The sequence below is a fragment of the Aedes albopictus genome, chromosome 1, assembly GCF_035046485.1.
Source record: "Aedes albopictus strain Foshan chromosome 1, AalbF5, whole genome shotgun sequence".
Lineage (NCBI taxonomy): Eukaryota > Metazoa > Arthropoda > Insecta > Diptera > Culicidae > Aedes > Aedes albopictus.
Genome location: NC_085136.1, coordinates 198,921,701 through 198,938,853, shown reverse-complemented (window position 1 = coordinate 198,938,853; position 17,153 = coordinate 198,921,701). Strand labels below are relative to the sequence as shown.

General features: G+C 38.7%; 1 protein-coding gene across 1 annotated transcript in view; it reads left to right on the top strand.

The window, feature by feature from the left end:
- The window catches only part of LOC109430200 (monocarboxylate transporter 12), a gene marked incomplete at its 5' end in the record, with an annotated part of 40,536 nt that overhangs the window by 18,662 nt on the left and 4,721 nt on the right, over window positions 1-17,153 (top strand). The window contains 1 exon segment of the mRNA XM_029880307.2: window positions 6,372-6,911. Within this exon segment, the coding sequence (XP_029736167.2) occupies window positions 6,791-6,911 (121 nt within the window).

Below are 17,153 nucleotides of genomic sequence, written 5' to 3'. Positions count from 1 at the left end.
TCGGAATAACTATATTTTTGCGCCCGCCTTTAATTTGTCATACTATGGGAAAAATTTACTTCTTCAAAGAAAAATCCCTAAAAATAAGTCGATTATCAATTTCTGTAGAAAACTTCACGATGAATCAGACCTCCGAAGACCGTAAAGCGATGCGACGTTCGTGGAAAAAGTTCTTAAGCCTACCCGATCGATAAAATGATGAAATTTTATTATTTATTGTTATTCCTTACATGTTAAACAGCGTTGGCATACCATTCGGTTTCCAGTCTATAACTTTTTCCACATGCCTTAGATCGATTTGCGGTCCTCGGAGGGTTTGTTCCTCGTTTCCAACAGAAAGCATTCATCGATTTATTTATAGGGTTTAAGGGGCAACCTGTGCTGATTTTTTTTTGAAATAGTGATTTTCCCCATAAAAAATGAAAACTTAAAACGGCTGGCGCTAAAACATAGTTTCTTCGATCGAGCTGAAATTTTGCACAGTTGATATGGGGCAAAAATGGAATCCAAAAAGTGTACGGGAGTAAAATGTATTTTTGTGTCTCACGCTAATATCTAGGTGAACCAAGAAGCATATTTCTCTCTGTTTCTCTATGTTTCTCTTGTTATCCCACTCTCATTAGCTGAAATTCGCGCTGGAGGAAATTCTCCTGTGGAAATCTCTGAAAGTCACAAAAGAAATCTCGTTCCGAATCTCCATGGGATCTTCAAAGAAACCACGGAAGAAATTTCGGCTAGACTCCCTTAAAGAATAATTGAAAAAATCACGTGTGAAATTATAGGAAAAATCCCATGAGGAATGTAATAAATAACGAGAAATTTTTTGATGAGACCACAGCAAGAATATTGGCATGAATACCTGAAAAACCACCGCAAAATTTCCTGCAGGAATCTTTAAAACGAATTTCAGCAGTAATCCCTGAAGAAATCGTTCTAGTCGATTATTATCATTATTTTGGTTTCCAAAATGGCGTCGGATATTTATTTTTGAGTTCTACTCATCAAACCCCTTCGAAAGATACCCATATTCCATAGTATTCGAAGCCGCATTCCAGTTGAGTAGCATACATTCTGGAGTTTTGGAAGGCATCTGGGAACCTAAACCGCCGTCATGAATTAGAACCTATAACCACCTCGACAACCAAAGGAATGCACAGTGGGAAAAATCGACCCAAAAAACGGATCTTTTAACGCCGCTGGTTTCGGTACGTGAAGTTGACCATTTCTGACGTCGATTGGTGCTAAATTCATTCACCGCACGGCACGGGAAGTGGTCCATTTTGCCCCATTTTGCCCTTTTTTCATACAAGAAAAGAGTCAAAATGTACTTTCAAACAACAAGCACGACTGTAGATCGTTGAAAATATATGCATGTATAATTAAGGATTCATAGCAATCGTAAAAATACATTAAAGATCCTTTCAAATGCTTATTTTGCCCCCTATGTCCCCACAACTGATGGATATTCACACTTTTATCTAATCATGAATGGATTTTTAATGTTACTGATTTGAAGTTGATTTTTTTGGCATAAACAAAAAGTGCTAAATCTATTATCACCAGAATCATCTTCGGGAGTTGTCCAATTTGCCCCATTTTGCCCAATTTTTATAGAAAAAGGAGATTTAAAACGTATTTATAAGAAACGGATACTGCCAAGGAACGCTAAAATTAGTTTTTGGTGCAATTGGCAGCTAACAGTAATCATACTCGTATATGAATGGTCTTTTCCTTATTTTACCCTTCATGCCCCAAAAACTCCTGGATGATAACATTTTTCGTATTGTATTGTAACATCACTCTACATCATGGTTGCAACATGAAGTCATTTTTGATACATACAAATACGGTTCTAGATTGAGTTTAAATAAGGGCGAAAGTAACATGAGAGAGTTCTCTTCATCGACTCTCTCTTCTGCAAATTAAAGTGACAAGATGCAAATTGAACCGACCTTCTTTACACTTAGACGCTAGATTGTATCGCAACCTAGCGATTTATGACCAAAAAGTGCAACCATACTTGCATCTTGTCACTATAATTTGAAGAAGAGAGAGTCGATGAAGAGAACTCTCTCATGTTACTTTCGCCCTTATTTAAACTCAATCTAGGGTTTATCGATTAGCTTTAGAATCACGGGAGGGTACAAACAGCTGTCCATTTTACCCCAATTCGCCCTGATTATTCATGATGGTGGGGAACTGATGGCATGATAAATGTAACATCTTTAATATATACATATTGGTACTTTGAGACGGACTATCAGTTTTGTTTATATTTGGCACATTTTATAAAATACTTATTATACCCTAATTCCCCATGAGAAGCTAAAATTATACACAGAAAAAAATATGTAATTAAAATTCAGCGAGAAATCATGCACATAAGGGGAATGCTAGAGTTAGTGCACTTTTACATGAGATGTAATGTAAAATTACATCACCATCGTGTAAATTTGCGCCAACCATCGCGTAAAACATCATGGACTCCAACCGGTTACGCGACTATTAGCCGAAATTTACACGATCATAACGTAATTTTACATGATATCTCATGTAAATATGCACTAACTCTAGCATTCCCTTTATGTGCATGATTTCTCGCTGAATTTTACATGAATATTTTTTTCTGTGTAGAAAAAGTCGTATATACGACTGTATTTTCGATTACATCGGGTTCAGCACCAATTACAACAATATTTTAGCTCAAAATCAATGTTGAGTTCGGTAGACACGTTCATTTTTATACTGTTTATGGTTGGTTTAAGTATAAATGCTTCAATTTTAATTTTGACAATAATATAGCCAAATTGAAATTGGTCCAATTTCACCCCTTCTAGGGGGTGACATTGGGCCAAACACTAAAATTTATACAGAATAGTTCAATGTGAGAAAATATCTCTTGTAAATCAAAACTAGTGAATATTAAAATGCTTGCGCACAACCTACCAGTGTCTAGTCACTTTAAAATAACATCACAGACAAACAAACGTGAAAGTTTGACCATATTCATTGTGAATGATCAATGATTCATTACAATACATCCGCAATCCCTTAAATATAACTCCAACTAGCACTCTCAAAAGACGAAAATATTATTCTTTGTCATCTGCCTAGAAACTGACATGCGTGCATTTTAATTTTGCATGAATTTACAATAATTTCTAAAACAAAGACCGTATTCTGCATAAAATAATGTGAATACGTGTTTTAATTCACATTTGTAAGGTTCTCGTACTGACTGCCTTGCTTTAATATGGCCCAAAGTCACCCCCAAAATGAATTATTTGTACTACAGCTAGAATAAAAAAGTTTTTCATGCAAAATAGCATACAAAACCAAGAAAACTCATATTACTTTTCAAAACAACTGCTTAATATACCTAGAAAACAGCAATTCATTACATGTCCGGTTTCAGCTGTTTTCTACTGGGGAATTTAAAACAACGATTTTGTACAGTACGCTTAACCATGATATTCACATCACGTTTTCTTAATGGAAAATCAACAAAATGTGACTTTTTTCTAAAGCGGTCAACGCAAGTTATATTTACCATATACTACCCACTTTTTGGTAATCACTTTAACAAATGCTTGTATTTTGAGTGAAATAAATTTCTTGATTTTTGGCCCAAAGTTACCCCCCAGGCCCAATGTCACCCCTACTGGCGGTTCCGTTACTTCCACGGTCTCCCGAATCATACTTGAACTACAGAGAAAATGACAGGCCGACCGGCAGCGAGTTGATTTAGCCCCCCTCGCCATCCGAGAGGTTGAGTCCAATGAGTAGTCTAAAGTACTCACCAGGACCCATGGTTCCAGGGGAGAGAGGACAACTTAAGATGGTAATTGGTGGAACGCTAATCAATAGAGAGTACTCTTGTACGCCTTATCTGTAGAGCCTTTGAACCACTGCTTCCATTATGTAGAGATAGTGTGCCCCCCTCCCTTTTCGAAGTTATCCCTATAAACCACCTCACTGCGAAATTCTATCTCTTTCACTCTTTCAGAGAGTTTGAAAACAACAGGACCAGTACCTGTCAAATTTGACAGGTGTTGGTCCTGTTGTTTTCTAATTTCCCATAGGAGAGAAAGAGAACGATTTCTTGATGACGTCACCGTGCAATGGAGTATAAGGCGTATCGCGAAGGTAAGGACACAGAGAAACAGACGTCACACTCCGCTCACTTCCCATCGAACACCTTTTTAACGGTTGTTTCAAATATTGGGTTGTAGGTCGACTCCAGAGGCACGTTCTCTTCTGTTTTGGAAATTCGTGCCATCGTTTTTGCTCCTGTTTGACGTTTGCTCACTACCGCCATCTAGTGGTGGTCCGGCCAAGTACAGTACAATTAGCATTGGGCGGTTGCGCTTTCTTACCGATGTTTTTTAATGAAATTTTTTCTAAGTGCTACGCCTGTTTCTCTGTGGTAAGGAATACAGAGAATGAGTTTTTAGTGGGTCGAAACCCGCATAACCCGAGGAATCACCTCTTGAATATCTAGTCAGCAGATTTTCTCATTCTATAAAAAAGGGATATTCACAAGACTTTCGCTCTACCTAATTATCTGCCCAAAAAGATCTTTCATTCAACGCTCCAGGGCAGTGGTGCTCATCCTGCGGCCCTCCAAGCCATAAGATGCGGCCCGCGGAGTACTTTAAGACGAATCGAAATTTTTGAACGATTATTTGAAATATCTCTTTAAATTCATTAAGAAATCAAACAAAAAAAAATGCTGATCAATTTCACAGTGTTGAACACAAATTAAATGATAAATAAACAAAAAGAACAATCAGATCTGGTAAGATTCGAAATCGCAACTCTGAAATATTTCGGTATTTCAGCTAAGTCACAGGGCCAGCTTATAGTTATTTATAAGTGGTACGAATCAAATGAAAGTTTGTTAAAAATGTAATCTTGAATTATTTAAAAATTAGTTGCAGTTTTAAAGCGCAGTCAATGCAACACTGAGCAAAAAATCTCAGGCGAGATTCATAAAGCGTCTGCTGTGCCCTTTTGGAGAAACTTTGGGATATATTTTTGGAGAAACTCCAGGAAACATTATTTTAAAAAAAATTTAAGCAGCTCTAAGCGAAATATATGGAGAAACTCAATGAGAAAGTTGTGGCGATACTGCATGGAAATTATAGGAGCATCTCCTAGAAAAATGTTTTGGTGCCACTCTAACAGAAGTTTCTTGAACAACTTTAGAATAAATTCCTCAAGCAACAAAAAGAGAATTTTCAGGAGTAACTACAAACAAGATTCCAGGACCAACTGCATCAAGACACAAAAGATGCCTAGAACGCCTGAGGAAAATTTGAACAATAAATGTTAAGCAACTTATGCAGCAACTTTAGAAGATAATGTTGAAGAAACTTCAGGAAACAATTGTTAAAAATCTAATTTTTGAAGAAATTTAATGATGTAGTATTGCATCAACTTTAGAAGAGGCTTATGGAAAGAATTTACTAAAAACTTTAAGAAACTCCTGGAAAATTTTCGGAAAAATCCGGAAGCTATTCTAGGAGAAATTCTTGCAAACGATTAATGAGGAATTCCTGAAGTAACTTCAGGGCAGATCCAAAGGCAAATCTAAAAGGAGTTCTTGGAGATGTTCCTAGAGAATTGTAGAAAAACTAAAATAAACTTTAATAAATTTCTCGAAAACCTTGTGAAGCAAATTTACTAGAAATTTCAGGAGAAAATCCAGCAAACATTTTTGGAGCGATTCAAATGCAATTCTTGTAAAAGCTGCTTGATAAGTTCTTGACGTGGCTTCAAGGCAATTCTAGGGGCAACTTCTAAATTGATTGTTTAAATTTCAATTTGAAGCTCAAACGTTTTTCTCAACCAAACTTATGAATCTAAATTGAACGGTTCAGATTTTTAATAAATATGCTTTAGAATTGTTCTTTTTGTTGTTTTTGTGCATCGATGTTTTATGCGGCCCGCAGGTCGATCCCGAATTGCAAATTTGGCCCGCGGTATCCTCCAGCCTGAGCACCACTGCTCCAGGGTTTTTGCCAGTGGATATGCCAGTCAATGTACAAATCTGTAATAAAAAGTTAATTGCTGCAACCTCTCTCTAAAATCAGACGCAAAGTATTAGTGCTGAGCTGATAGAACACTAATCCAAGTGTTCGGTTCTGGCATAAGCTCATTATTAATTCTTTTCAGTAATAGGATCATAATGATAATTCCATCCATCCATCTATAAACTAAAATCTTTCAAGTCAAGTAAAAGAGAATTAATAATGAACTAATGCCACTACTGTTTGTGAGACGTATAGCTCATTTCAAGAAAAACTTTTGCTATGGCAGACCTTGACGTGTGTGTAACGCTTTCCACCTTGTGACTTATTTCTTTTCAGTGGTACTCTGCTCAACGACAGAGATCCGGATTGATTTACAACCCTAATAACACCGGTCATCAGCCTCAACAGCCGATAGCCTTCACATGTGTTGCCATATAGGCAGCGTCAGTAGATAGGCCCCAGGACACCTCTTCCACCGGGGTGTGACTAACTTGTTAACGCCGAAAGTAAAGCACGCATACTACTTATGGTTGACTGCGTGACGCCGGCACGGAGACGGACTTCGGACGACGTGGACGACGACGACGCCGACTACGGGTGGCTTTGGCCTTCACCGGTCGCACCAACATCAACCGGGGTGGCGCGAAATTGATTCTATGAGGAACGACGACGGCGACGACGAAGCTTCATCAAATTCGACGGTTGATTGACAACGGAACGGCCCACGCAACAGCCACTACAACGACGCATCAACCATGGGTGAGGAAAGCATCGAGTGCAACGAGGGCAAGCTGATCACCAAAAACGGTGGATACAGTCCAGTCAAACAGCTGGAAAATGGCGATCTGGTTAGGAACGATAGCCAGAAAAAGATAGGTGAGTTGTTATTTTTTTTTTGAGAAGTTAGACAATTGATGATAACGCGGATATACATAGGTATATGGGGGTACTCCAAACTGACCTTGAAGATGATAACAATTTATTGGGCTCATATGAGTGATGGATGGATTGTTACTAAGTAATGCGTAATAAATTTCTCGGATCATAAATAGCGGCCTTTATCAATGTGACAATAAGGCATATCGATTTTTGCGAAATTCCTAATTCAAGGGGACAAATTATCAGCAATCATGAAAAATTGATTGCCAATTGAGTCGTCTTCAAACTGTTTCGGAGCTACAGTGACAACGACAGTTTAGGACTTTGTCAAGCCACCACGATTATTTTGTGGTCACGTGCGTTGTACGTTACAGGCTTCTATTATTTTCTTTTTCGAGATACAGAATCAATTTGACACTCTCGCTAAGATTACTTATCAAATGTGGAATAAGCAAAGCATTTGTCATTTGAAATGCTTAGAATGAACACTCAATCAAAATACGTGAGAAATTATCACATCTACATGTCATCTGACATAATTCTTGAATGCCATAATCCTCCTCGTGTACTTCACCAATAGCAGTTCTATTTACTTATTTTCAGTCGTTTAGTCAAGATCTCCACCCTGGAAGATTGCCCGCCATCACCTTGATCTGTGTCCAAATCAAATTTCAGTCGACTTCCTTCGTTGGAGATTCATTTAGAAAATCTACCAAGAATTTCTTCAGAAATTCTTTTAAAAAATCTTTAAAAAAATATTAGGAAATTTGTCCGAGTATTCCACCAAAAATTCCCTTACGGGTTCTTTAAAAAATCTTCTATGGATTCATTCAGAAATTTTCTGAAGGGATTTGTTTATAAATTCCTCCTATTCTACAAATTCAACAAAGAGTTCTTTCAAAGCATCTTGCTTGATTTACTTTGGAATTCCTCAATTTTTTCATAAAACATTCATGAATTTGAGCAGAAATTTCTTCAGGAATTTTTTCAAATATTTCTTTCAGAGATTCCTTCAATAATTTCTTGGGACATTTATTCAGAAAATTCTCCAGAGATCACTTTAATAAAGCTTTCAGCGATGCATGTGAAACTATTACTGAGTTTTTTTTTCGGAAAATGTTCAAAAGTTCCTTCAAAAATTTGTTCTGGGATTATTTTGAAAATTCTTCCAAGGATTTCACCACTAGGGATTCCTCCAGAAGTTTCACAAAGAGGTGTGTAAGAAAGTTGTGTATGAGTTTCTGCAGAAATTCCTCCAGCTTTTTTTTTTTGAAAATCTTTCAGAAATTTACCCTCTTTTTGGGATTTTAATAGTTTTTTTTTTCGAAAAACATTTGGAAAATCCATTAAGCATTCACTCAAACGATTCTAGAAATTACTCCAAGGATCTTTCAGAAAATCTTACTGGGATTTCTTGAGGAATTCCTCCAGGGACTCTTTTAAAAAATATGAGATTCATTCGGAAATTTTCTGCAAGGATTCCTGTAGAAACTACCCTAGGGATTTTTTCACAAATTTGTCGAGGGATTCTTTCAAAAAATCTCCCATGACTTTTATAAAAAAAACAATTACACCGTCTTCGACCTTGCGGCCACTACAGACTGAACATTACAACATTAGACAACGGACAACATATATAACACCCAGTGGCTCAGTGGAGAATTTTCCGTTTGACGAAAAGTTTTCCCCGACTGGAGCGGGAATCGAACCTACACTCCGAGGCTTACGAGACACCTAAACGACTGACGCCGCTAACCGCTCGGCCACGAAGCCCACATTATTATAAATTCGACTTATTATTTCTTCAGAAATTCCTCCAGATTTTCTTCCAGGGATTTCTTTACTAATTTCCTCATTACTTAAGAAAAACTGAATTTTCAATTATTCTTTCATGGACCCTTGCTGAAATCCATTATTGGATTCATTTGAAAAATCTTTCACGAGTTCCTAAAAAAAACCTCTTAGCGAAATCCTTTGGATCTACTTTAAAAAATCATCCAGGAAATCCCAAAGAACTTCAGAAAGAAATTCTTTCGCAAAGTTTTCCTGGGATTCCTTTACTTTTTAGAATGTCCTTCAAAAATTAAGAAAGTCTTGCACGGATAGCCAAAAATGTTGCATGGATTCCTTTAGAAAATACTTCAAGATTTCCTTTCAAAAATCTTGCATAGATTGTTCCAGAAATTCATCTACTAATTGTTTCACATATTTCACATTTAGAGATTTCTCCAGAAATTTTTCACAGCATTTATCAACTTTCTTAAAAAAACCTCATAGATTTTTTTTGTTTTGAAAACAATTTTCGGATACATTGAGAACTCCTCAATTTTTTTTGATAAGCTTTCTTAAGAATTTCTCTCAGAGGATTGCTATAGAAATTCTCTCTTGTAGAAGGAAATTCCCAAGATTTCTTCACATTTCTTTAGATATCCTTTCCAGAAATTACTCCATCTCAAGAAAGTCCTCCAAAGATTCCTTCAGAAATGTTTCTACAGAAATTCTTATAAGAATCCTCATGGAAAGGCTGGAAGACATTGTAGAAGAGATACCTGCAGAAATTTACTGAATTCCCTCAGAGAATTCATTTATAAAAAATATTTAGGTTTTTTATTAGGATTTTATTTTTCAAAAATAGTTTAAGAGGTTTAGTTAGGCATTCCACCAGTAGTGGGCACAAACGGAAGTGTGTTGTGGATTGGCATCTAAGCCGAAAGAGAGATGAGTTTGTGAAATAGGATTGGAGTGTTCTCGGAGTGGCTTCGAAATCAGTTTGGCTTTCGATTCCGCAGAATCATTACTTGTTCTGTGGCTTAGTTGGTTAAAGCGCATGTCTAGCGCATGCGGAGTCGTGGGTTCGAATCCCACCAAAATGCGATGTTTTTCAGGAATTTCATCTCTCAATTTGTCAATTAGCAACATGTCGTTTTTACTACAATTACAAGTTTTTCAGACATTCCAGCAAACCTGGTGAAACGCCAATAAAATGGGCAAGATGTGTCATTGTCCCATAGGGGTATCCAGGTGCTTCTTTAGGTTTTCCTTCTAGAATTACTTCAGAAAATTCATCTTTGGATTCTTGAAATATTCCTGTTTTTTCAGAAATTCTTTCAGAAATTCATTGAAAATTTTCTTCAGATTTTATTGAAATCTTTCTGAAATTTCTTTAGTGACACTTTTGGAAATATCTTTAGAGACGACTTCAGTGTTCCTAGTATTCAGCAGTTTCAGCAGGGATTTCTTCAAAAGTTGTACCGTTGATTCTTGCAGAAGTTGTTCCAGCAGTTGCTTCAGGAATTGCTCAAGCGATTCTTTCAGAGATTCCTTCAGGAATTCATCCATGGGAATTTATCAGTGATGGGGCGTTGAAAGCTGAAAACCTTGACTAACTAACTCTGATTTTACCATGACTGAACTGGGTATAATTCATCACACATATGGTCAGTAATCTGTCGAAGCATAACAAGGACCTTTTGTCCTGTAATTTGCTACAAATTTTGGAATTCAACCAGCTGAGTACACGCCAAGATAGTATAAGGCATCTACCAAAAATATCAGTAATATATTACAAGTCTCGGTGAGGAAGTCATATTATAAGAAATGTCGAATTCTTGAAGCCATCCCAGAAGTAGTTACTGAAAGAATCCCGGAAGAAGCTCCCGGAAGTATACCGGAGAAGTTTTTGGAGGAATACTGAAAAAAGTTCTTGTAAGCTTCCTAGAAGGATCCCACAAGAAACTCCGGGAGGATTCTTGCATGAAATTCCTGGGAGGAATCCCAGACGGAAGAGTTTGAGTAGGAATCTTGGAATAAATAATCGAAGCAATCTGCCAGAGAAATCCTGGAGGAATTCTGGAAGAAATCCAGGGTGAAATTGCTGGAATTTCGTATGGAATGGCATATTTTCCAGGGTTACTATAAGGACACTATTTAGTGAATCAAGGATGGAATTCCTTTAGGATTCCCGAAAAACCTTGAGAAGTCCCGCAAGAAATCCCTTGATGTCCCAGAAGGAATCCTGAAATGAGTATCTGGAGGAACCCTGTAGAAATCTCAGAAAGGATCCTAGAAGAGTAAACTTCTGAAGAATCCCAAAAACAATCTCGGATGGAACTCCTGAGAAATCACAGACGAAAGTCCTAGAGGAATCCTAGGATAATTTATGGAGAAACCACGGAAGAAATTCTTGGAGGAATTTCAAGAAAAAAAGGCTGGGGTAATCCTAGAAGGAATTCCTGGAGGAATATCAGAATTAGTTGCTAGAGAAATTTTGGAAAGAATTTTGAAGCAATTTAAGAAGAAAAAGAACTCCAAAAGTTATCTCTGAGGATATTTGTTAAGATATCCCAGAAAAATCTCTGTGAGACTCTTTGGAGTACTTCCTGAAAGAATCCTGGCAAGAGCTCTTGAATAAATGCCAGACGGAACTTCTCTAAGAATCTCAGGAGAAACTTTAGGATTTCTTTGCAACTGCGTACTGTAAAACTCGTTTTCTTGAGCGATTTAGGCAAGGAATTTTGCATGCATCAAGATAGGCTGAGAAATCCCTTCTGAACTGCAAACATCCCTTATAGCAGAATTTTACCCGATGCCAATCTGTGTTCTCCAAAGCTCGGCCAACGGACATCGCTCAGTCCTAGGATCTCAAACTTAACTCGTCATGCCTGTTGTGTCAGTTTATCCTAATAGGATAGGCACGGACCAACAGACGTATCACTTGGAACAAAGTGCGATTAAAATCATCGTCACAGAAGTATAACCGCCCAATGCTAAGTACGCTAGATTACGCTGTGTTTCGCAAATCCACTGAGTAGATGGCGGTAGTGAGCAAACGTCAAACAGCAGCAAAAACGATGCGAGCATCATGAGCAAGAGATTTGCGAACTACAGAATATTTAAATAGTCCGTTAAAAACGGAAACGATGGGACGTAGGTAGAGTGAGACGTCTGTTTGTCTGTGGGATAGGGTTAGTATATTCGAAGTTTCAATTTTGTCCGTTGTTTTGCGCTAAAAGTCGTTGCCGTGAAATCTTTCCGTAATCATTCATTTTCGGTTTCTGTAACGGTTTTGGAACAAGTAGATTTCGATTGAGCCATACCGGATGCTACTGGATGCTAGAACAGACACTGTTTGAGCCTCACCTCCTCGGTGAACAGACGCTCGAGACGTAGCTCCTCAATCTAGCTGAAGTCAGACGGACAACAGTGCCCAGGCTGCACTACCAGCTAAGTGCACGTGGCGTAATCGCACTGAAATATATTCTTTTCACTTATTTCCAATCCCTGATAAACTTGTATGTCATGCAAGGTAAGTTCGATAAGCTTGCATCGTATAGAACTTATAACAGAAGTGAATGCCTTGTTTGCAGAGTCAAGACTCGTCATTCGCCTTCGCCTGCTGTAGGTATATACCTACATTCACGAAAGACATGTGAAACACTGAGGTACATACTGTAAAAAACATGTTATTGATTAAGAACTCAAGTGTGCGTGGAATAAAAGAAAAATGACGACGACCTAGAACATTCAAAAAAGTTCTGAAATATGACCCAATTTTCGATTCGTAAATAATCATCCGGGCCACCCGTTGTCGTCTGCATAGTGTTACGCGGCGAGACAACCAGGTCTGTTTACCTGATCCATTTTCGTCCAAGTGTCATTTGCTATAACTTTCAGCCGTGTTTTCCGCAAAGAGCTTATAAATAGGACCACATGGATGGAACTTCGTAAACACAAAGCCATTTGGCGGGAGAAATTGTCGGCCTTGGCCTCGACCTTCCATGCGTTGTTGCTTTATGTACGTACGTATTTATAAGGTCTTGCACAGTCAGTGCACTGAACAAACGAAACGACGACGCCAGAAATCCATGTTGCAGGGTGAAGAAATTACAAAAATGGAATTAAAGGTCATACACGTGGTAGAAAGCAAAGCATCCGATTTTGCAGTACCTTAAAGCTCAAAACATGACATCAATATCGACAGAGTTACACGGATCAAGAAGTCGAGGACTGGTATTCAGATTTTATGAAACGTATGGAAATCAATCAGATTAGTCGACGCACCAAAATCCGAATTTCAACTCAAACGTGAAATCTGTGCTGATGTACGCCAGTGAAACCTTGTGTGCATCAGTGAAGAACACTTAAGGACAGACTTGTTAGAATCCCAAAAAGGCCGCCACAATGGCCGACTTTGGCACCTACTCACGATTTCGAGCGCACAAATCTCTTCGTAAACAAAACCAGCGCACCTGATCTTCTTATTTTAAACTTATTGCACTTGTAACAAGAACAGAATAATCAAATGCACTGTTGTTTGAAGCTTGCTTCTTGAGATTTGTGCGTTTGAAGTTCTGATGCACTTTTGAAGCGGGATTTCAAGACGTTTGTCCTTAACGGCTAGAGGAGTTCATCAACAGATGCTCTTCAATGAAACAAAGGAAGTCGACATAAATTTGACACCATGGCTGCTCAGGACTGAAAAAAGGAGTACGTACTTAACAAAGTTATTGATACTTTTCAATTCAAACCAAGAAAAAAAATAGGTCAAATTGATTTGAAAGGAATCGTTAAAGCAAATTGCTCGCTCTTCCCGCACTCAGGTCCGCAGAACGGTTGTTTTTGGTCATGATTGATTTCACATCCACAACCAATCACCATGCGATGCGATGGCCATAAATTGACCAGAAGAGCGTTCTATTTTTGAGCGCCCACCATGGAAAGAAGTTTCGTTCTAGCTCAAATAAACAAATGGAAATGCAAAAAAAAAAATCCCACGTCCCTCAATGGCCGCAAGCGCGTGGCATCGTCGGGCGGGCGGCGTATAGAAAGCCGAGCAGTTTTTTGACCGTGTGCTAATTGGTCATAGATGACTGTCTTGGCACGGAATCAATGCGGAAAGTTTCCGACGGAGAAGATCTACACTAGGTATACATTACCTGCGGTGACAAACTGGTGCAAGATGAAAAATTACGTGTTCGTGAATCATGGAACGTATTTGCTTTGTAACAAAGATTAGCGAGACACAGACAAAATTCGTAACACTTTAAACCGTATTACAGACAAGGTCATCATGGCGAACACTAGCGTCAATAAGATATATACCTATTTGAATTTACCTTACAGTCAAGTGACGAAGTCTGAGTAGTCTCTTTGCCTATGATAGAGTGTATCACTGCGAGTTCAGCCATGTATCAAAACGATCAAAACATACTTATTAATGTTTACAATTATTTCCGTGAAGAGATGGATCCCAGCCTCTTAGATGCGTAGCGTATCCTCCTACTTCATAAAATTTCAAGTGCACAACAAAACAATTTAGAGAAGATGCCACTCCCGCTCATTGCAGTAGGTGGAAAATTCCCGCTGCGTAGGTTGCGTCCAAGATGATGAATGCTGATGATGCAAAGTAATACAGATGAAACTGATGTTGTTGGTATACAATTTGATTAAAGCCAATTGATCCAATTTCCTGTTTTGATGACTCCGAGCACATTCTAAAGTGGTTCCCATGGTAACATAGCCTATCTCAACTCGATGAGCTGCGTCATCATCTGCTGGACGTGATGTGGTGATGATAACGAATTGATGAATTGACAGATACTTAGGTATTCAGTAAAAAACAGCAAGTAGGTGCCTATTCGTTACAAATTTCAACTGACGACATTCGACGCGGTAATGGTGCAGAATGCTACCATGTTATCAATACTTTTGTTCATAATGAAAACACAAATATGATGATTTTGATTAAAACTCATTGTTAATGACAACCCCGATAACAACTGTGCATTTGCTACATTTGTTTTCATGGCACTACAAAAATTAGCCAAAATATTTGCGGATCTTTGCGGATGTATGATGTTAGATATAAGAAGAACTTTTTGTGAATTTCACACCTGCGCTGCGCCTGCCTACGGACACGATGTGAGGGAAATCTAAACGAACAGCAAATATTGTTCGCCGCTGCAAAAGCCGTGCTGAAGATCGAGATAAGGGCAAGCAAAAAAGCCTGCTTCGAGGCGAATCCGTGGGGTGATTTCTACAGGATCGTGATGGCCAAGACGAGAGGTGTGATGGCTCCTAGAGAACAATCTCCAGAGATTTTGGAGTGGATCATCGAGGGGCTTTTCCGCGCCATGATCCTAGTCCTTGGCCTCCTTTCGTAGGACAGCCGAAGACTGGGATTGGCGATGAGGATGAGAGGATCACTGATGTGAAACTTGCGATGATAGCAAAGTCCCTTAGCGTAGGTAAGGCCCCAGGCCCAGATGGAGTTTAGAACCTGGCCTTACAAGTAGCTATTTCAGAAGCTCCCGAGATGTTCGGGTCTGCTATGGAAGCGGCAGAGCCTGTTTCTATTGCCAATGGCGGGGAAACCACCCGGAGACCCGTCGGCATATAGACCAATATGCTTGAATGACACGGCGGGGAAGGTGCTCGAAAAGATCATCCTCAATAGAATGTTGCGGTTCACCGAGGGCGAAAATGGTCTTTCGAGTAACCAGTACGGCTTCCGGAAGGGGAGGTCCACCGTAGACGCTATCTTGTCGGTTACAAAAACCGCCGAAAAAGCACTCGAGCCTAAGAGGAGGGGAATTCGCTTTTGGCGGTAGTGACTCTAGATGTAAGGAATGCGTTTAATAGCGCCAGCTGGTCTGCTATTGCCGATGCGCTCTTGCGTCTGGGGATACCGGAGTACCTGTACAAGATTCTCGGAAGTTACTTTCAGAATCGTGTACTAGTCTACGACACGGAGGTGGGTCGGAAGTGCTTTCACATAACCTCAGGAGTCCCGCAAGGTTCCATCCTGGGTCCGGTGTTATGGAATGTCATGTACGACGAGGTGTTGAGGTTAGAGTATCCAGTGGGAGTGGAGATTGTCGGATTTGCCGAAGACATTACGCTCGAAGTCTACGGTGAAACGATCGAGGAGGTGAAGTTGACTATCGACCACTCGATCAAGGTTGTGGAGGCGTGGATGCGATCCAAGAAGCTGGAGCTGGCTCGCCACAAGACAGAGGTGACGGTTGCTAACAACCGGAAGTACCCCTATTGTTAATCACAACTCTGATAACAACTGTGCATTTGCTACATTTGTTTTCATGGCACTACGAAAATTAGCCAAAATATTGTGGATCTTTGCGGATGAATGATGTTAGATATAAGAAGAACTTTTTGTGAATTTCAGCCTAATTTTGGTTTTATTTTCTCGTTGACATGAAAAGGACCACAAACTCTGCTGCATGAATGCTGGATTAGTTCATGAATGTTTTATAAGACGTTGGTTACTAATGTCGCGAGAAGTCTTCAAATTAAGACAAACCTTCATAAAAATTACAATATATGTAATAGTTAGTGTTCATTAAATAACAGAACTATGTGCTTCAATTCCCAACGCTTATCAGCCGAAGGTATTTTGCCGAACAGTACCATCAGGAGCTATAGCTACCTAGGGTCGGCAGTGCTTTCACATAACCTCAGGTATTCTGCAATGCTCCAATCCCAAGTAACAATTTCATTGCTGATAGGTTTTCTTTGATTTTATTAGGGTTTTATTACAGCAATAATTAAAACTCACAGTTTTATGACTGTTTTTATGGAAACCATTGATAAAATGTTTTATAGTATACTTGAAGATATCCATAAAGACAGATTTTAAGAGTAAACAAAACCCTCCGATATGTAAACCTTCTGGCAATCATTATTACCACAATAAAACTGTTAAAACCCTCAACAGATGGCGATCCGTTCGATTAGTAACGACATCTGTTGGTGGAAAAGCAGAACCACGACACTGCTAGGTTTTATTGCGGTCATTATAAAAGTAAACTTGCTTTCGTTTTATTTTCGCTGATTATGGTTGTCGCCATATTGAAGAATTAGCTAACATGAATGGTAAATAGTTAATTTTGCTCAAATTAGCAATGAATTGATAGTTTGCCAACATTTCCATAACATGCTCACATAAATAAACTCTCTGCTGATTTTTCTTGTAATTCGAGATAGTTTTACTAAATAAGTAAATTGATTTATTTCATTCCAAGATGATAATATTCACTATTTTTGAAGCGCATTAATTTTATGATTCTGCAACCCCAATATTCACGGTAAAATTGAATGCGCATTAGCCTACCAACACAATAACTACTCAAATATTACTTTGAAATAATTATGACTTCTACTTACGAATGTTGTATCGTCCTGAACTTTACGTGCCATCGAAGAAGCTTCTCTGCATCTGAG